Source organism: Rhinolophus ferrumequinum, chromosome 21, assembly GCF_004115265.2.
Source record: "Rhinolophus ferrumequinum isolate MPI-CBG mRhiFer1 chromosome 21, mRhiFer1_v1.p, whole genome shotgun sequence".
Lineage (NCBI taxonomy): Eukaryota > Metazoa > Chordata > Mammalia > Chiroptera > Rhinolophidae > Rhinolophus > Rhinolophus ferrumequinum.
Genome location: NC_046304.1, coordinates 25,610,662 through 25,631,932, shown reverse-complemented (window position 1 = coordinate 25,631,932; position 21,271 = coordinate 25,610,662). Strand labels below are relative to the sequence as shown.

The 21,271-nt window shown below is 50.3% G+C and overlaps 1 protein-coding gene across 2 annotated transcripts in view; it reads right to left on the bottom strand.

Annotated features, from left to right (window-relative positions):
- Positions 1 to 9,715, bottom strand: part of TBX4 (T-box transcription factor 4) — a 31,131-nt gene extending 21,416 nt beyond the window's left edge. The window contains exons 1-3 of one of the 2 annotated variants that reach the window (XM_033091773.1): positions 9,556 to 9,715; positions 5,641 to 5,835; positions 4,735 to 4,829 (exon numbers count right to left, since the gene is read on the bottom strand). In XM_033091773.1, the coding sequence (XP_032947664.1) occupies positions 4,735 to 4,829; positions 5,641 to 5,832 (287 nt within the window). In that variant the 5' untranslated portion in view covers positions 5,833 to 5,835; positions 9,556 to 9,715. Of the gene's footprint in view, positions 1 to 4,734; positions 4,830 to 5,640; positions 5,871 to 9,555 lie in introns of those variants that run through there. The other variant, XM_033091774.1, reaches the window with a different exon arrangement.
- Between the last annotated feature and the right edge of the window lie 11,556 nt (positions 9,716 to 21,271).

Below are 21,271 nucleotides of genomic sequence, written 5' to 3'. Positions count from 1 at the left end.
CGGGGCTGGAGGCTTTATCTACTTCATACTCGGAAATGGTTTTAGAATGAGCTGCTAAGATAAGCTGTCTTGGACATTTCTCGGGGTGGGAGGCTTGCGGGGCGCGGAGCAAGGGTTTCGGGGCATTTTGAGTTTGGCAGCAAACCCGTAAATACAAACTCGCTGCTGAGAGGGGACACGCAAGTTACAGCTGGGCTCAGGGAGCCGCCAGTTCAGGGCGCTGACCTGCTCGCCCCCCACCCCCATCCCTCAAGAGGGCCGAGAATAACGGGCCCAGGGGACTCACTGGATTCTCTCTACCTAGCGGTGCCCCCAAGCCCCAAACCCACCACAGCTCCGACTTCCTGGGGAGGGGGACCCCACGAGCATCTGTACATGCCTTCCCTCAAATGTAGGTGCAAAACCAAACTGAAAGGGTGAGAAGTCTGGAAACGGGTTCCGAGGGAGGCGTGGTGATGATTGGGAGGGCACACCAGGGGGCTTCCAGCGCTGGTACCGGGCTGCTTCTTTCCCTGGGTGGTGGCCACACCAGTGTGTGCACTTTGTGAAAGTCTGTGGAGCTGTACAATTAAGAATTGTTCACTTTTCTGCAGGGAATGTTCCACTTTAATAAAATTGACATTAAAAGTTATATATGTGTACACACACACACACACACACACACACACACAGTGGAGCCCAGAGTCAAAGGAACAGGCTGCAGGCAAAAGGTGGGGGGTGGTCCACAGAAAAGGCCACCCGTCTTTCTATCCCTTAGTGTCTGAGGGTCTTGAGCAAGAATTCCGGATATGTTGGGAAGAGGCCAGCGCCCAGCAACCAAGGCTGAGTTTGGGGGCAGGGTGGTTGTGGGGGCGTCGGGGTGGGGGTTGGTAGTGCTGCCTATGCTGAGACCAAATCTTTTGTAGCCAAATGATTTCTGAGAGCAATAACAAAGCTACGTAATTTATTTCCACTTTACACACACACACACACACACACACACACACACACACACACACACACACACACACACGGTTGGCTAATTCACTCAAAGCATTTTAAAGAAATATTTTCCCTGAGGTGGGGGGCAGGAGTGCGGGTGTGTGAAATGGATGCTGTTTTGGAAGGTCAGTTGCTTCTCTTAGATTTTTTTTTTTTTAAGACACTTCCTTCTGATAGACTTTTGCTTTCAGAAAATACTTTAGGAAGAGATCAAAGCACTCTCTCCCCAACCCACTTTCCCAGTGTCTTCAACCCTTACTTCTCTTATCACCCACGCCACTGGGCTCTGACGCTCTGTATACAGAGTGAGGGCAATTGGCTTTGAAGCCCCGGATTAAGCTGGGCCAAATCCTTGCCTCAGAATAACAAACAATACAGGTTCAACAGGAGTTCTCATCGGTAGTTCATTTTTCAAACGCAAATTCACTGTCACTAACACAAGCAACATTGAACTCAACAGGCTCTGAAGGCTGATAGTGGAGATTTATCTGGTGGCACAGCCATGACCTAGGAGTAGAGCAGTCAGACAGTTAGGAAATTTTCATTTTTGGGGAGGTTTATATTTAAATTTTTGTGGAGCTCACTTTTATCTGTGTTTGGGAGAAAATGCAGTTTCTCACATGTATCAAGCTTGGCAGAGATGTGCGGAGGCAGAGAGCAGGGTCTGATCTCTGCAACCCACAGCATAAAGCCTCTGGGTGTAGGGGCCTGAGAGGGACAGAAACTGTCTGGGGAGGAGTCTGGCCCCATATTACACCTGACATCAGGGGTTGCTGAGCATTCAGAAATTGATGTCTCACACTGTGGTTGGCATTTCATTCACCAGATCAAATTGGTTGAGCATTCAAAGCCACTATCCAATGAAGGCGACTATTTTCTACTCCAGCTTTCGGACCTTCAAGGGCTTAAGGCAAGAGGCTTGTGACCCAAAGAGTCAAACTGGCTTTGAGAACATTCTGCCCCTCCTTCTCCAAGACCAGCCCTTCCCTTAGCCAGACAGCAATTAGCATGCCCCTAACCTTACCAGGGTCTCTAGGGTAGAGCAACAATCCTGTTCAAAACACTGAACTGGGGACCTGTAAATAAGCAATCCAGGGAATTTCTCAAAGTTGGGATATTGTCCTGGGGGTGAGGTATCATCTGCTTGGCTTGTGTCCACCTGGCAACGGCCTAACCTTGCTTCTATCTACAAGAGCCAAGGGCCTTCGCTTCTCTGGAGTCGAGTTTATGTTCTCTCGGTTCTCCTCCAGCTCTAACAGTCTAGGAATCTGTGAGTCAAAGTTCAGGAGAAGGGTCCAGGCCATCTGCTGAGAAATGGAAGTTTCCCAGGAAGGGTGCTGGTAGAGACACAAAGAAGAGAAGAAGGACAAGTGCTAGACAGGAGGTTGAGAGCCCCAAACCCAAGCGAAGCAAGCTGCCTACCAAAGCTGCCCCGGGGGGAGGGGGAGACAGGGATCAGGGCAGTGAAAGTGGTCTGTGAAGTCAGTGGGCAGATATGCAGGGGGGAAAGGGTCTGTGAGAGCTGTGGGGGAGGGGGACGAGGCTAGTGAGGGGGACGAGGCTAGTTGACGTTCTTAAGGACTCGACGTGGTGCAAGGATAACTTTCTGCCAGAGAAATGAAAAACTGTGATAACTCCATGATTGGCGAGCATCATCACAGCCATTTTTAAATAATTATCATCATTCCCTGAGGCCCATCTCTAAGCCTCCAGTAGGATCAGGCACAAATGTCTGCCTGAAGCCAGTCACCGCTGGGAGTGTGTGTGTGTATATGTGTTGGGGGGGGAGGGAGGGAGGAGGACCCAAGCAGATGCAGGAAACCCCACTGAGGAGAATCACAAATGCCTTTTGTTTAAAACAGCAGAGGCCAGACATGCCCAAAGAACATTCTGGCCATTCATTTTTAAGAGACAAGGTTATTTCTGCTGCCTGAAAATGTAACTTTTGGATCTTTCTCTTCTTTCCTTCCATCTACCCTCGCAGTCACACGAAGTACATCCTCCCCTCTTCACACCTGTAATCCACTCACCAATTTACCATGCACTGCTCACAGGAACCCTGGTTTGAGTCTCAAACAGTAACAGGAAAAGGATGGTAGGTAGGTGTACAGGCACCACCTCTGTTTTACCTAATACCACTGAGCTACAGGAAGTTGAGGGCCTTGCCCAGGTATTCTCAGCTAGGAAGAGGCAGAGCTTGTAACACCTGGCCCCCCACTGTTCTCCGTGACCACTCCATCTGGCACCTCTGTCAGGACCCCTTAAAGCATCCTCCTTCCTCATCCCCAAAATATGGCAAATTCAGACCCTGACAATCCCCTGCTTCCTCTCCTGATAGAGACCCTGGGTGGCCTTGCCACCCTGACTTAGGCTTGAGGGTAGCCCAGTGCCCAGACCCCGAACCCCCACAAAACAAAGGAAACCTTGCAAGGCCTGCCAGTGAGCAGACAGAAAAGCCCACGGCACCCCTGAATGGCACACAGCAAACCACCAGCTTTCTGTTTCCTTTGACTAGCCCACCATTCCCTAAGCAGTTCTCTCAAAGCTAGAAGAAAAAATGCTGAGTGGATGCCAGGCATTTCTTTAACTATGACTAATATTACTAGCATTTATTATATTAATATTATAGCTAGCATTTATTATGTGCCTACATGTGCCAGGAGCTGTGCTAAGTGCATTACATACAACGGTGTGAAGAAGGACCCATTATTTTACAGATGGAGATGAGAGGGGGGCAGAGACCCCGAAGTAGCTGGCCTGAGGGTTGCACAGATGGAAGTAGCAGAGCTGGAACTGAAGCCCCTGCGGTCTGACTCCAGATCCCTGGCCCTTGATACTTTACCATCTTATTCCTCAGAAAACCCAGTTATGGGCCCACAGCCAGGCAAAGGTACAGTTTCACACCTAATCTGTCCCCCAGGGATCAAAATCAAGTGTGAGTACGTGGAGGAGCAGAGTGGGGTGGGTGATGGGGTTCTTGAGCCTGAACTTTCCCGCTTCTCTGGCTGCAGCAATCTCCCTTCACCTGATAAGCGCTCTCTGTGCCATTGCTGCCCCACCCCAGACTCCCCAGCCCAGCACATCTCTCCATCATGCCCTCCCTGCCTGCCTCTTCCTCTCCTCCCGATTCTCTCCCACAGACACCAGCACATTTTAAAGATGTTTCCACTTTATAAATCATCCCTTCTGGCAGCCACCAGAGTGCTGCTCCTTCGAACAACATAGACACAGAGCCCAGCGGTGCCTTCCCCTCCGCGGAAGAGGGGGCTGGCAACAGAGGAACAGCCCAGGGGGATGAGAGACTTGGGGTTCGCTCTGCCCCCCGAAAATTATGGAAATAGGAAAACGTGGTCCTGTCCCCCTCCTCCATCTGTTGAGAAGCATCTCCAGGTCCCCAATCAATGCAGCTCTGAGAAACCCTGCAGGTCCCCAAAAGGACAAAGCAGCCGCCCAGAGGGCCAAAAGTGCCAGAGCAGAGACCTCCGGCAGCGCCGTCCTTATTTGCATTTCATTTACATAGTGCTGCCCTCTCCTCCTTCCATCCAGGGCACTCCCTTTGGGGTAGCCCCCTGCGGACTTCCAAAACCCAGTCCGAAGCCGTGACAAGACGTGAGGCTAAGGCCGGAGTGGCGGAGGGAACTCCCGTGGCCCCCCAGGCTGGAGACGGAGAGGACTGCTAAGAGAAACCCTGGTGATCCCCATTGCTCCCACCCGTCATCCCCCCCCCCCCCAAGTAAATCTCCCAGTGCTGACCTGCCCGCCTTGGTGATGATCATCTCGGTGCCCGCCTCGTGGAACTTCTTCCAGAGCTCCTTCTCATGCAGGCCCACCTTGATGTTCTCGATGGTCTAGGGATAGGAGGGAGGGGGACTTGTGTGGGCCTGGCCCAGGGCTCCATGAGGAGCCCTCGGAGGGAACACAGACCCAAGGAACTGAGCGGAACACTGCCAGCCCCGGGAGCCACCGCCTCAAGATTTCGTTTCACGGAATTGTTCTGTACCATTGATGAATTTTTAAAAATGTAATCAGTGGCCGAAACTCCCTCCTTTGGATCTGCACCTATAGTGAGGCTGGCGGAGGATGCATAAACTGACCTGCCAGGGTGGACGACCCACTCGCATACAAACATCAACTCTCCGCATGCTCAGACAGCCCCAGGCTGCCGGACAGATGCACAGACCCAAGAGGGACACACACCTCGTCGGCCAGACGTGCGCCCCCGCACACACTGCACACAGACCCGCACAGGCCGAGGGTGTGCGCAAAAGGACTCGTCGTCATCATCAGGTTATCACCGTGACCCTCTCGGTGACGTCCCCCGGCCTCAGAGCTCCGTGGCGGCTCCCGGAGCACACACCCGGCCCGCTGGGGCCGCTCTTGCCCCCGGTCCCAGGCTTTCGCCCCCGGCCTCCTAGGGTCGTCAGAACTGGACACTTGGCGGGGGCTGATCCCGCTGCGGCCGGGTTCCCTGCCCCGCCTGTCCCAGAGTAGCCCCGAGGGATCCAAGTGGAGGAAGGACGAAAGGCAGAGAGAGTTAGCCCTGCCGGGGGGAGCACGCAGCGAGGTCACCCAGGAAGCGAGTCCTGCCCGCAAGGGGCGGACTGACAGACACAGGCGGCCCTACAGACAGACGCTGCCCGACGGCCGGCGCGGCCCTACCTGCTCCGCGACGGCGGCGACGTCGGCGCCGGGGCCCGGGGGGCTGCCGAGCGCCGCTCCGCTGAGGCCCGGCGCGGCCAGCTCTGGCTCGGGGGCGCTGGCGGCGTTGGTGGTGTTGGCCTCGCCGCCGAGCGCTGGGCCCGTGGCCCGGAAGGCCTCCTCGCTCTCCGACAGGCCCTTATCCTGCAGCATCTCCTGCGGGCACAGCACACACCAGTCACATGCCCAGGTCCACACTGGCCAGAGGCCCTACAGCCCTCTCGAGCCGAGCTGGGTGGCTTTGAGCCCTGGCGCACGTGGACCCCGCCCCCTCCTGAGCTGGGGGAGGGAAAATATGCGGAGGGCAAGACCCTCGCCTCCTCCCTCTGGGTTCTGGACCTGGGAGGGTCTGCGTGCGGTGCAAAGTCTGCCTGCCCCGGGGTGTGGGTCTGTATGATGAGTAGGTCTGGGGGAAAGGACCGCCCTCTAGGCATTGCCCCAACTGCACCCCCAGTCCCTCCCTCCTGCTGGGCTCCAGTGGAGCCAGAGGCCTAGGTCTTTTTTGCCTGTTCCCTAATAACTGGAGTCCAGGCTTACTCTTGGGCCAGGGCAGCCAGAACACTCCCTGGGCAGGCAGAGGAGGAGAACCAGGCCAGGAGGACAGCATCCAGGCTCCTGGGGCTTCACACCTGCAGAAAGGGCCTAGAATTGGGCGGCCCTCAGAGCCCTGCTCACCCATCTGCCTTCACTCCCTCTCTCAGCAGTCAGAGACTTCCTGAAAGAAAGGCTTTTCCTCCTGCACACTCCCACTCTCACAGGTGTGTAACTCACGCAGGCACACACATCCTCACACCCAGACACAGTGTCCCCACACAGCTTCCTAGTCACCCTTGCAGCCACACTCTCTCCTAAGGCCACTGTGTCCTGAACTCAGCCAGGCTTCTCCCCAGCCTTGCCCTCACATTCATACTTGCTGGCTCACTCACTCACACTTTTTGCTCCCAAGGGCTCTGCTCTAAGGCAAAGGACCCAGACCCTTCCCAGCTAAGGACCAGGCCAGTTGGGTGGGTCCCTTTCACAGGCACAGCCTAGTCCTGCCTCAGGGCACCGTTATTCTTCCCCAAGTGTCTAGAACTATTCCCGCCTGCCCATATACCTGCTCCCTTCTGGAAGGTCGCCCTGGGATATCAGGATGAGAGCCCAGCTGCAAGGACCTGCCTGCCCTGCTCCCATCATGGGTGCAAACCTGCATTATCTCTGCCTCTCTTTTCCATCCTACTACTCCGTCTCCCTTCTTCTGGATCTGGGCAAGTTCTGGTGGGGTTTTCTATAATGTCTGGCTGCCTGTCTTGTGGTGAAATGCCCCCCCCCTTTCTCCTCCTACCTTCTTTCTGTTGTCTCCTGGATCTCTCTGGGCATCCCAAGGCCCAGGCCCCTCTCCCCTCCTGTCCATTGGATTCCCCATCCCAGGGCCTAGACATCGGTTCCCAGGGCCTCACAAAGTAAATAAGCCAAGTGCAACCGAGGAGATAAAAAGAGGCTGGGGCCAGTTGGGGCTGGGAAAAGCCCGTAAAGATAAGGCTTACAGCCCGGCTGGTCCTCAGGCCACGGGCAGCAGGGAGCAAGGCTCGCCCCGCCATGGCCACCGCCACTACCTGTCTGGGGCCACGTGCGGTTTCCGGGGCCTAGACTAAGAAACCCAGGAGCCTCCAGGAGAGGAGACACAGCGCGGTGAGGGTAGTTGTGCGCTCTGGCCCAAGACGTTGGTTTCGACTATATCTGGGGTCAGCCGGGATGGGAACCCGAGATCAGCTGGTCCAAGGTGCGGCAGCCCGCGCGGGGCCAGGAGGAGGGGCCGCCTGGCGCGATGCTGCCTTGGCCACTAGGTCCTCTGCGAGACACTTGTCACACCTGGAGCCGTGCAGCGGCGGCGCCGTCCGGCTGGCGCTCCGGGCCAATCCCGCCGCTCCGATTCCGGACTAGGGCTTCGCCCTGCTCTCCTTCCCCTCCTCGGGGTTCACCTCTTCCTTTTCTCTCGGCCAGGGAGCCACATGCCGACATCGCCACAGCTCGCCCTAGCTGGACCTCCCGGATAATTTCCTTTTCTTCCCTCCGGGCTGGCCCAGAGCGGCCCTCTCCGCGGTCCCCTCGACACAGCCGGGTCCCGCGCCCGGCGGAGTCTGCCGCCCGCGTTCGCCCCTGTGTTGGACCCTCCGCAGGCGCAGCGGTCCGGCTCTGCGTCCGTTGCTTTCAGCCTCCTCGTTTCCTAAGGAGAACAGCATTTTTCTTTTCACTCTAGATTACTGGTGATATTTTTCTTATACTGGGGGAATTGTTGTATTTTCATTATCTTTATTATCAGAGTAGTATTCTGGTCAGCTCAATAACATTAAGAATATTTGTCCTATCACATAAATTATCAATACTTTTTCATTTTTAATACTATATGATTAAAAGTACTGGTTTGATTTATTAGTTCATTATTATTAAATATGTGGTTGTTGCTTTCCTGTCAGTGCTTCATCATTCTAGGGCCTAGTTACCAATAGGTCATGTTAATCTAGCGTTATTTTTATTTTTTCTCTGTACCCCTAAAATGTTTCCGTTGCTGTTCCTCAGTCTCTCTTTGTCCTTTGTCACAGGTTTAATAACTTATTTACTATAACTTGTAATATTATTGTTCTCTATGTTCACGTTAATTTTCTTCACATCCGTATAACACTTCCTGTTATTTTTGCTATTATTTGTTTTGTTAGGATTGTTCATAACACTCCAAGTATTCTTCATCACATCGTTACAATATCTTGTTACTTTGTCATTATTGGTAATGCTATGGATCTTAATTCACTAGTTATTTTTCATCACATCATTACTTGTTCTTACTTTGTCATAATTTGTAATATCGCTGTAGCTCTTAATACTCTGATTATTTTTCATCACATCTGTACAATACTTCTTCTTACTCTACCATTATTTATAATGGTGTTGGAACTATTAATACCTTGGTCATAAATTGTCATATCACTCCAGCAATTCTTGTTGCTCTCTTTATTTATATTACTATTGCTCTTAAGATTTGGGTTAATATTGATTTTAATATTCATTATAGTATCAATAATAAATTATATGATAGTATTCTGTCAATTCTACTAATATTAGTATTTCCCTTTATAGGATTTTTCATTGTTCACCTTTTCCTACATTTTATCATTTGTTACACTGTTACTATTTCGTATATTTTTGCTATTGATATTAATATAATGGTTCTGATCACATTGTTCCTGTAGTTGGAGTTACTTTGTCTACGATCCTTTTACATTTGTGGTTATAGTTTTTACTTGGCTCCGAAAGTGACTATTTTATAGTTTTAAAGTTTGAGTATTGTATTTGTTATGCCGCTTAGCCCTGTCTCTTTGCTAATCGCTTGCTTGCATCCTGATAATTCCTGACCATCATCATTATTTACATATAATGCTCCTTGCTTTAATTTCGAGGAGCATGTTATATCAAAGGCTCTGAAATCCAGTGTTCCGATCACACACATTTCTACATCGATATTCGTCACAAGTACCCGGGCCCTCTTCCTTGGCCTTTCTTATTCTGTAAACAGCAATTTCAAGGCCACCTCTTCTTCCTTTGGCGCTGGCGCAGTCGTCTCTATGCTTTGGGGTCCCTAGATCCAATTCGTCCGGTCACTCGGAGAAGAGGAAGACTCGCGCCCCGACCTCTGAGAATGGGGCCGAGACAGCAGCCAGATCTGAGGCACTTGGAGCCGCTCTCCTGTCGCCTTCACCGTCCCCGAAGTTCTTTCCGGTTCCCGTTACTCGCCCCCTTTCCAGTTAATCTTCCTCGACCCTGCACCCTAACCCTGGGCTCAGGGTGGTCCCTGCCCCGCACGCCTGGCTTACCCTCATCCCCGCCCGAACCCACACTCACCCTAACTGCGCTGCCGCATGCGGAGGCGCCTGTGGCCCGAGGTCCACTGCGGGCTCGGGTCCGAGGAGTAGGGGACAGCCTGGGCTTCGACTCCGGGCCGCTGGGTCAGGGTCCCGCTGTCCGCCGCGCCCTCGCGGCCGGACACATCCCGGCTCCGGAGCGGGCCCTTGATCTCCGAGGCTGCACTTTGGGGCCTCAGCTCTCTCCTCCTCCCTCCCTCCCTGCGGGGACGACCCCCCCTCTGACGTCGCCACTGTCAATCAGTCTGCGCCTGCTGCCCCCCCGGGGAGGAGGCCTCCAGGATCCCCTGGCTCTGGTGCCCCCGGACCTCAAGCCCCCAGCGGGCCGCCCGCTCCCCAACCAAGCGGCCCCGTGCCCTCCCCGCGGCCCGAGGGCCGCCACCCAGACCGGGGCTGGGAGCCCGCATGGTTTAGATTAGAGGGGCGAGAAGAGCAGGCGAAAAGCCCCGCCGCGCCGCGCGGATCCCACCCGAGCTCGACATCCAGGACCGCACGCCTGGAGCGGCGGCGCGGGCCCGCACACGCTGCGCTCCTCCGCGGGGCCTGCGCGGCCGGGGCCACCTCCAGACCGCCGCCCTCCACCGAGCTCCGGCCGCGGCTCCCCGCCCGCACACACCCCTGTCGGAGCCGGGCTCCCAGCAGCGCACGCAGTGTCTTCGCCAGCCCACTTTCCCGGTCGCAGGTGCCAACGCGCCCACAGTCCCACACTCCGTCTACCGACCATGCCCAGCACACATTCTCACACCTACACTCTCCGGCCAGCACTCGCTCCTGCTATAGGGCTCTGGGCACCGTCGCGACGGCCGGAAAGGCCTTGTCTGGGCACGGCCCCTCTGCTCAGCAGGCCCTGCTCGTCGGGGCCCAGCGAGCAGCGGGCGCAGGACCCCGCAGCGCGCCGCGGAGTTGGCCGCGGAGGTCACAGGTGAGGGCAGGCCCTGTGCTCCGACAGGGAAGAGGTCTGCAGCCGTACAGGCAGCGGGGAGGTGCTGGGCCAGCCTCTGAATCCAAGCCGAAGCCCAGGCTCCAAGGTGCCAGGCTTGGCAGAGCCTCTTGGGGAAATTGTTGTGATGGCCAGGACTCTGCCAGCAGCTCCCCGAGATCCCAGAGAGCTGAAGAGGAAGCCTAATGCCTGCGCCAGTCTAGGAAGCTCCCCTGGGAGCCAGCTGATCCCAGTGAAGCAGTGAGTCCCCCTCGGCTGCCCAGCCTCTAGCTCTCTACTCCCTCTGTCTCCACTTACCTCTATTTCTCTCTCTGTCTGTACCTCCTCACAGGACCCTTCAGCTCCACAGCACACAGACCCATGTGAACCTCACCCCAGCCTCACAGCCTGACACATGCCCAGAACGCTGGGGCAAGGATAGGCCTGCCCACCCATCCCAAACGCCCCAGAGTCCTCTGTCAGTCGGATTCCCAGATTAGCCCCTTGGTTCTCAGCATAGGCCGCATCCTTCCCTCTACTGGTGTCCCCAACCTTTCCAATCAGCCTCTGTTCGTTTTCAGATTCTGCCCTCAAAATCAGATTGAAGGGAACAGGAGGGGGCGATTTCTTCCCTGGATGGATCTGTCCCTTTTCTAAGGCTAGGAAATGGAAAGCCAGCATCAGTGCCTCCCTGCACTCAAAAGAGGAAGCCAAACACCAAATCAGAAAAGCCTTCTGCTGCTGTCAGGCCTGTAACCCATCTCCACAAGGGGCTTACTGCTCAAGAACTTCTATCACCCCCTAGCAGTACCATTTCCCACTGCCCCATCTTCCCAGCACGACTTGTCTCATGGAGTCCTAAACCAGGAAGGGGAAGTAAAGTCTAAGAGGGGTGGAGAAGCTTAATCCTCCCTGCATCCTGCCTCCTCCTAAAGTGGAGAAAGGGAAGGCCCTGGTGTTTCAGGAGACCCTTGGGGAGTCATGTTTCCTGCGTTAGGGAGAACTGGATGACACGCCTCGGCTTCTGCTCCCAAGCCCCCTCCTATGCCCTCTCTAACAGCCTGTAGGGAAATCCCTTGTAAATAAATAATATACAGACTAACCAGCCAATTACTGTGTTGGAATGGTGCACAGGGAGGGTAGTGAATCACCAGGTACCATGGGAAGCCTAGAGTTAGGCAGGCCAGATTCTGGAAGGAATTTGTTGACAGTCATTGGAGGAAGTTCATAATGAGAACATCTAGTGTTGCTCCTTAAAGAAACTAAGGTAGAGCCTTTCTATAACTACAAGGCTTTCTGGAGACTCACGGACTTTGGACTCATAGTCCCAATCAATATCGACCAGTTCATGATGATATGGAGAAAGAGATATGGAAAGGACAGGCAGCAAGGTTTTGGTGATGGAAAAGAAGGGGTGAGCCAGCCACAAACAAGTAAGAGAGAAAGGGAAGTTATGTATACACATTCTCCATTACTAGAATTGAATACCTTATTTCATTGAATCTCAGACACACATTTTTCCACATTTTGTCATCCCTGAAATTGGGATGCATCTTTTTTTTTTTTTAAAGTTTACTGGGTGACAATTGTTAGTAAAGTTACATAGATTTCAGGTGTACAATTCTGTAATACATCATCTATAAATCCCATTGTGTGCTCACCACCCAGAGTCAGTTCTCCCTCCATCACCATATATTTGATCCCCTTTACCCTCATCTACCACCCCTCTCCCGGGATGCATCTTAAATTCAATGGTGTGTCATAGTTTATTGTTTTTTCTTCTTAATAAAACAATAGAGTAGCTGACAATTGATGAAGTATATATTTGCTGATAAATGGCCTGTGGAGAGAAGAAAATACCTTTTCCCCCAAAAAACTGATTTGTGGATCTCAAGGTACAAAAACTCTCATCAACTAACTAAGCAAATAGTTGACCATAGCCAAGCATCTATCATACCAGTTTGCATTGGCTTAGGGGAAAAGCCCTCAGCTTTGGTGTCAGACTGACCTTGGTTTTGAAACCTGGCTCGGATTCCTGGCTCACCATTTAGCAGTGTGTATCCCTGGGCAAGTCCCTGAACACTTACATAAAATAAGGATAATCACACCAACCTACTAGCTTATTGTGAGGTTTAGCTAAGTTAATGCATGTAAATGCCTGGCGTGTGGTTCATAGTTAATAAAGGTTAGTTCCCAAGTAATTTCTTTGTTTGTTTTGTTTGTTCGTTTTTTTAAGGAGAGCGCTGCTCACAGTGGCCCATGCGGGGATAGAACCAGCAACCCTGGTGCCACCAGCACCACGTTCCAACCAGCTGAGCTAACCAGACACCCCTCAAGTAATTTTAGACTTTATTTTATCCCACCTCTTTCCCAAAAAGGCTTGAGGTGGTTTATAACCTAAGTAAGCTAATGAAAATACAAGGAGAAACACAAAATGCGATCAAGGGAAAAGGAGAAAGAATATATACTATCATTAAGTGTTGACAAAGTTGCTATTATTGAGGGCAAAATCTGGCTTATGAGCAGCAGGGCAAAATGGTAATTCTCCATTTCAGAATATGGAAACAGTATTTATTTGGTGAAGAGTTGGGGAACAAACTTTGTTCTGGCCCTAAACTTAAGTAGTTTCTCATGTAAGTTTTTATTCTTACTCGTATATCTGTATAGTGTATTACGATTTACAAAGTGGTTTTGCAGTTGCTATCTTATTTGATGGTGTATTAAAATGCTATTTTATCTCCATTTTATGGATTCATTCATCCAAAGAAATATTTATCAAGGGCTTACTATGTCCCAGACACATAAATAAGAGGAAAGGCCAACTAACCGTTCTATTAGTTAAGTCAATTGACTGGCTAACCAGTTACTAACTGCAAACTCGCTAGTGAATGACCTGCAAACTTACTAATTAATCACCTAAATAATCAATCCCAAAGGGAGCAGGAGCTACAGGATAAGCTGGAGAATCAATCCCAGACAGCGCAGAAAGGTGGCTCACCCAGAGCCAAGCCTGGTGGGTTTGATTGAAGATGACTATGAACTTGCCCCGTCGAGTAGTGAGAAGCCATTACAATTTTTATTTTTAAATTTTTTTATTGGGGAATATTGGGGAACAGTGTGTTTTCCCAGGGCTCATCAGCTCCAAGTCAAGTAGTTGTCCTTCAATCTACTGTATTTCCCCAAAAATAAGACCTATCCGGACAATCAACTCTAATGCATCTTTTGGAGCAAAAATTAATATAAGACCCAGTATTATATTATGTTATATTATATTATATTAAAGATTGGGTCTTATATTATAGTAAAATAAGACCGGGTCTTATATTAATTTTTGCTCCAAAAGACACTTTAGAGCTGATTGTCTGGCTAGGTCTTATTTTCAGGAAAACACGATAGTTGTGCAGGGCGCAGCTCAGCTCCAAATCTGGTTGCTGTTTTCAATCTTAGTTGTAGGGGGCACAGCCCACCATCCCATGCAGGAATTGAACCGGCAACCTTGTTGTTGCGAGCTCACTGCTCTAACCAACTGAGCCATCCATCCACCCCTCTGGAGCTCAGCTGCAGCTCATTGTCTTCAATCTAGTTGTGGAGGGTGCAGCTCACTAGCCCATGTGGGAATTGAACTGGCAACCTTGTTGTTCAGAGCTGGCGCTGTAACCAACTGAGCCATCTGGCTGCCCCTACAATTTTTTTTTGAAACCTAGGTTTTTGGAGCATTTAATAAAAACCAACTGAGTCAGAATCTCTGAGAATAGGGTCAAGGTTGGCTGTATGCCAAACATGGAAATCCCATTCCCTGCTCAACTAGTCTGCCTTGTAGCTAGGAATGATCATGTGACCTAATATTGGCCACTGAGACCTAGAGTGGAAGACTAGAGGGGAGGAAGGTTGTGGGGAATTTTTTGCTTTGTTGATAAAGGGGAAGACATAATCTTCTTTCTGTGGATAAGATCCTTGGCGTTCTCACCCTCTCAAGACCTTGAGGCAAGAAGGATGAAGCCCAATATGCTAAGGATATCAGAGCAAAAAGACCTGGGTTCCTGATGGCATCACTGAGCAGGTAAACCAGGGCCAGACTGCTTCTTGTATTGTGAGAAAAACAAACCCGATTTATTTACCTAATTATTAGTCTGGGTCTCTGTTACTTACAGCCAAATACACTCCTAAGACATAACGTTCCAGTTCAGTGTTGAGTCTTTGGGTTTCCCATAATGAAAGATCCATATTCCAGTATCTGTATGTGTTCTTGTACATGTGCACATACCTTTCCATTTGAATCCAGGAAACAAAACCCTTCCTTTCCAGGAAACAAAAACACTCCCTTCCCAGCCATGTTACTCTGTGTGTGCTATGATCTAAGGCCAGGGATCCTTATTAAGCCCCAAAAAGGAAAGGATGGGTGAGGCAGCAGAGAATTTACCTGTCCCCTGTGGCTTTATTGTTATGCAGTAGTCCCAGATCTTCATTCTAGATTCCCCAGCCCACATCCCATTGGGATTATCAAGCTCCGGACAACTGGGGTGGGGGCAGGAGTTTGAGCTCATTCTGGAAATTGGAGGATTGAGCAAGGGGGATGGGTAGTTGGGGGCAGCTGCTGCTGCAGGTGCTTCCCCCTCTTACCACAGAGGCAGGTCTGTTTACCTGACCTCTCACCCTGGCCGCCCAGGCCTTCTCCCACAAAGAGAATTAGGAAACTTCCAGTTAGAAGGAACTGTGGACTGGACTGGCCTGATTCCTGAGCTGCATGAGATAGGCTGGTCTGAGCCCCCTCAGGACTGAGGGCAGAGGCAGACATTCACCAACCGCACAGGTGAGTCTCTCCTATAACTCTCACTTGAAGCCCTATAGAAAAAGGAATGATCAAATCTGGACTTTCCGTAGTCAGGGCTAGCAATCTAGATCCTTCTGTTCCAAAATCTTTATCTGTAGGAGGATTCTCTGCAGAAGATCAGACCTTCTTCCCCATTACACGACACGCTCCTGAGCTGCAGCTTCTTTCCATTTCCTCCAATGAGACTTCTCTGAGATACACACTTATCTTACCATCTGGTGGAAGAAGGTATATCTGCGAGGGTTGTGTTAGGTCAAAACAATTTCTAAGCTAGAGAAATTATTTAACTATCCAACCACCACCCTTTGTCCCCCTCTCCTCTTTGTCTCCTCCATTCTTCCTAAGCATGGGTTATTTAAAACTGGCTTTTAATTCGGATCCTCAAGGATTTTTTTTTTTTTTTAATGAGGGACTGAAACATATTAGAATTCCAGAATGAGAGAGAATGTGGGCTATCAGAAAGCCCTTGGAACTTAAAGCTCAAAAACCCAAAACCTGAATTCAGTTCCTCAGCAGGCTATTTACAGGGGGACCTAGAGCATGATCAACTTTAAGGCTCTCTTTCTTCATCTGTAAAAGGAATAACAGCCAGTTCATAGAGCAGTAGAAAGAATGAAGTGACAGCACATAGATAAAAGAGCTTTAAGGGTTCACAATAGTAGCTAACATTTATCGAGCACCTACAATGTGCCTGGCAGGATTCTAGGAGTTGTATGTGCATTCTCTCATTTCAACCTTACCGCTTTGTCAGGTGGATACTATCATAATCCCCATTTCACAGATGAAGAAATCAGGTAATTTGCCCAAGATCATACAACCAGGAAATAAAGTTAGGATTTGAACCCAATTAATCTGGATCTTCCGTGTCCATGCTTTTAAATATAGTGCTCTACAGTCACTTAACTAAGCTGGTTTCATTGTTAAACAAGGATAACAGTACCTCCCCCACAGGGTCGTTATAAGAGTATAATACTGGGCCGGCCTGGTGGCTCAGGCAGTTAGAGCTCCATGCTCCTAACTCCGAAGGCTGCCGGTTCGATTCCCACATGGGCCACTGGGCTCTCAACCACAAGGTTGCCAGTTCAACTCCTCAAGTCCCACAAGGGATGGTGGGCTCCACCCCCTGCAACTAAGATTGAACACAGCACCTTGAGCTGAGCTGCTGCTGAGCTCCCTGATGGCTCAGTTGGTTGGAGCGTGTCCTCTCAACCACAAGGTTGCCAATTCGACTCCCGCAAGGGATGGTGGGCTGCGCCCCCTGCAACTAGCAATGGCAACTGGACCTGGAGCTCAGTTGCGCCCTCCACAACTAAGACTGAAAGGACAACTTGAAGCTGTGAATGGCACCCTCCACAACTAAGATTGAAAGGACAACAACTTGACTTGGGGAAAAAAAAAAAAGTCCTGGAAGTACACACTGTTCCTCAATAAAGGCCTGATCCCCTTCCCCAATAATAATAAAAAAAAGAGTGTAATACTGCCTGACACATGGTAACACTAGTATCATGATTGTAAATAGTACTTGCCCAAGGTTTCAGGAGAAGAAAAGAGGTCACTGGACTTCTATAACTTCTATCATCCATTGGACTCTCCACACGACTCCAGAGCCCAAGATCTTAACTATTCTTATCGTTCATTTTCTAAAAAATAAAATACCCACCCTGAGACCAAAGATATAATCATCTCTCTCTTAAGACTTCCAAAACACAGACATAGTACATCTTTCATGGTCCCAAGAACATCATGCTCTGTCTCCCACTGATCCCCACCAAGCTGGCCACAGGAAGAGTCAGCAGGACCCAGGGGAGTGGGCTGCCCATTCACCAGGACATGGTGGTGGAATGGACAGCCTGCCACACAGACTCTCCCACAGCTTTTCACGTGTACAGACGGTGCTGCTGGCCCTTTCTAGCTGCGAACGCTTCTTGGCCAAAAATGGCAAATGCTTAACTAACCCACGCACATTGGGGATAAGGATAAATGTGCTTTCATCTGGAATAAAATCCTCCATTGTTCCTTACCGCCAAAATCCATAAGCTCCCTCTATCTAGCTAATGTTTGGGAAGTGCTTCCTAACATCTAGCTTCAACCCCTCTTGCTGCAGTTAGTTCTTTCTCTGTCTCTAAGAAATCAGAGACAGCTGGGGCTCTGTTAATGGGTCAGACCTCCACAGTAAGCGTTTCCATTCCCGCATTCGGCCCCGGGTGGATGGAGTTATCCAAGGAGCCCTGAGCCCAGGAGCTATGCCAACACTGGCTCTGAATAGGGCACAGACCCCAGTCTGTGCGGTCTTAGGAGGCAGGGCCCAAGGCTGTGGCCCCTCCAGAATTCAATAGGCCCTAGAAGGGGAGGACAGGAAGGAGTCCCTAGGCCCAACCCCCACGTCCCTGAATTTTCTTAAGTTTCTCCTTTGAACACAGTCCTTTATTTATTGGGCCTCGTTTAACCTCAGCCATGTCCTCCTGGGATCATTTATTTGGTAACTGCCACTCAGCCTGCTCTGGCATTAACCTCATAATCCTACTGATTTCCTCCAAGCTAGTTGGGGGTTTTCTCGACTTCTTCCTGGGCTGGTAGGGGCTGATTCCCAAAACTGGTCATTACCACGGAAGAGGCCCCAGACTGGTAAGGACCTGCCCGGAGGACCATCTGGGCGTTCCTTGTTCCCACCTTGGCCCTTCCCAGGCTGCGAGAGATGGATTGGTGAAACCGCCTTGGTTGCTACAGTGTGAGATAAAACAGCTGAGTGCCCACCACCCCACCGGGAACTCCCTGAGTGGCTACTGAAGCCATCCTTCAGCTCAAAAGGCCTGGGCTTTACCAATCGCAGCTTCACTTGGCGCGGAATCCCGCCCCCCTCCGCCATCTTGGATTCCAGAGAGGTATGGGGCCCAATCACCGAGGGGGAAGTGGGAGAGGGTGGCGCCGAGTCCGCAGCTCACGCTCACGTGGCCGCCTGGCCTGGGCCTTCCCGCCACCTGTGGCCGGAGCCCGGCCCCTGTAGAGCTGCAGCTGCAGCTCCCAGACACCACCCCAGCCCGTCGCCAGGGGATTAGTGACCGTCTGTCGGTTTGGACAGCCTCAGTGGGGGTTGTCCCGGCCCAGACGAGGGCCTACCCTTCTCCCTTCCCCAGGACCGCTCCCCCAGAATCCAGCTTGGACAGCAGGGATTGTGTTGGGGGGTCCGACAGCCTGGGGTGCTGATCTCTCCCAGAGCTGAGGTGTGGGGTGACAGGAGGCCCCCTCCCCACCAAGCCAGAGCCACATGTGCTGGGAAGTTCATTTCCCCTTGTTTTGCAGAACGGGCTCGGGGATTGACCCCAGGAGTGACCCCAGTGTCAGGAGGCATTAATGATCTCCATACGGGCAATAAACAGGCAGACCGGCTGGCTTGGTGTGGAGGTGCCCGGGAATGAGGCGGCCTTATTAGCCTCACATTCGCTCATGGGTAGAGGCTTAATTAGCAGGGGCTCCCTCACCCATCTCCCCTCCCCCAAACATCCTTGAGCTCCAGGAGAACATGGCTGGAGGCATTGGAGTCTTTTGGCTGGTGCCTCTACTCAAGGGCCTCCTCAAGAGGCAGCCTGTTCAGGCATCAGTTCAGCCATTTGTCCACCTCTAACAAGACTTCTAACTTGGTCCTGATAAAGTCTGTCATGTTTTTAAAAGCCTCCAGAGGCCAAGTCCATCCATTCTGAGTCAGCTCACCTTTCTGTCAGCTCACCTTCCTCATCTTTGACTTACATCTCTCCTATTTGACTTTCAGCCCTATTTTTCGAAAGAGCCTTGGTGGGCGGGATGGGAGGTGCAAACAACCTTTAGCAACTGCCAAGACTATGAAAAGCACAATCTGATTTATCACATCTCTGTCTCCAAATCCATTTCCATCAGGTTGGTTACTTGTTCTAGATATGTGACTTAACCTCTTTGGGCTTCAGTTCCTTATCTGCATAGTTCACTTAAGATTCACCAAGCATTACGTGCTGGACACAGTGCTAAGCACCAGGGGAGTGAAGCTGAAGAACACTCAGGCCCTACTTTAGGAGAGTTCCCAGTCTAGTGGGAGAGACAGACTTGTAAACAAATGCAGTAATAAAATGTGCTTCAGGTGATAATCTAAGTCCATGTTGAATGTGATGAGGGTACAAAAGAGCGACTAATTCATCCTGCCTTGTTGAGGAGCGTTCTATGAGGAGATGACAGAAGACATCTGTGTCCATCTTTGAAAGATGAATATTCATGGAATTCTGAGAGACAGATGATGTGAAAAGGGCATCCCGAGAGAAGGAAAGAGCATGTACAAAGGCCCAGAAGTCATGTTTGAGGAGCAGTGGGGCTGCACCGATAGAAAACAAAGCTTTGTGGAAATGTAACTTTGGAGAAGAGCCTTGTAAACCATGTCAATCACGTGATCAAGACAGACATTGCAGTACATTGAGCTCCACAGAGACAGCACCAGAGCAAGTGAGAGCCAGACAGGCGATGGGTGACTCTGAGCCTTGCTGAGAAAAAATAACTAAATACCTATGGGCAAAGGAGACCCTAAGAAGCTGAAAGGCAAAATGTCATCATAAACATTCTTTGTGCAAACGTGCCAGGAAGAGCACAAGAAGAAGCACCTGGATGCTTCAGTCAACTTCTCAGAGTTTTCTAGGAAGTGTTCAAATTGGTGGAAGACCAAGGCTGATAAAGAGAAAGGAAAATTTGAGGACATATCAAAGGCGAATGAGGCCCGTTTGAAAGAACACGAAAAGCTATATCCCTGCTAAAGGGGAAACAAAAGAAGTTCAAGGATCCCAATGTCCCTCGGCCTTCTTGTTTTGTTCTGAATATTACTCAGAAATCAAAGGAGAGTATCCCGGTGTATCCGTTGGTGATGTTGCAAAGAAACTGGGAGAGATGTGGAATAACACTCCTGCAGATGACAAGCAGCCTTATGAAAAGAATGCTGCTGAGCTGAAGGAAAAAATATGAAAAGGATATTGCTGCATACCAAGCTAAAGAAAAGTCTGATGCAAAAAAAAAAAAGGGGGGGATGAGGGTGATGTCGTCAAGTGAAAATAAAAGCAAGGGTGAAAAAAAAGCAAGAAAAAGAGAAAGGAAGAAGATGAAGAAGGTGAGGAAGAGGAAGTTGATGAATAAGTTGGTTCTAGCACAGTTTTTGTTTTTCTTCTCTATGAAACATTTAACCCTCCTGTACACACCTTTTAAAGAAAGAAATTGAAATGTAAGGCCGTGTAAGGATTGTTTTTAAACTGTACAGTTTCTTGTTTGGTATTGTTAAAACACTACCGAATGTGTCTTTAGCTAGCTAGCCCTGTCCTGGTGACATTTCCAATGGCTACTAATCTTGCCTGGTACCGTGTGGGAGTTGTAAATTGGCATGGGTATTTAAAGCAGGTTCTTGTTGGTGCACAGCACAAATCAGTTATATATGGGATGGTAGTTTTTTCACCTTCAGTTGTCTGTGATGCAGCTTATACAACATAATTATTGTTCTGTTAACTGAATACCACTCTGTACTTGAAAATCAAAAGGTTGCAGCTGTTTTGTTGACATTCTGAATGCTTCTAAGTAAATACAATTTTTAGAAATTAGTACTGTTGTCCTTTTCGTAGGTCTGAAGGATTTTTATTTCTTCAGGGGAAGCTAGGCTTTTGCTTTTGCCCATTTTGGATACATGGATTGTTGCAGTGTTTCTTTTCATATAGTTAGCTGATAAAAAGGCTTTTTTCTACACACCCTGCATATTATGCGGGTAATAAAAGTTGAATTGAAACAAACAAACAACAAAAAGTTTTTATCTAAGGGCAATGGGAAGCCATAAAGAGTTTTTAGCAGGGAATGGGGTTGGACTGATAAGATTTGCATTTTAGATGACTGGCGGTGGGGTGGGAAGATTTTTGGGTGAGGAATGGCAGCAAGCAGACCAGTTATGAAGCCAGG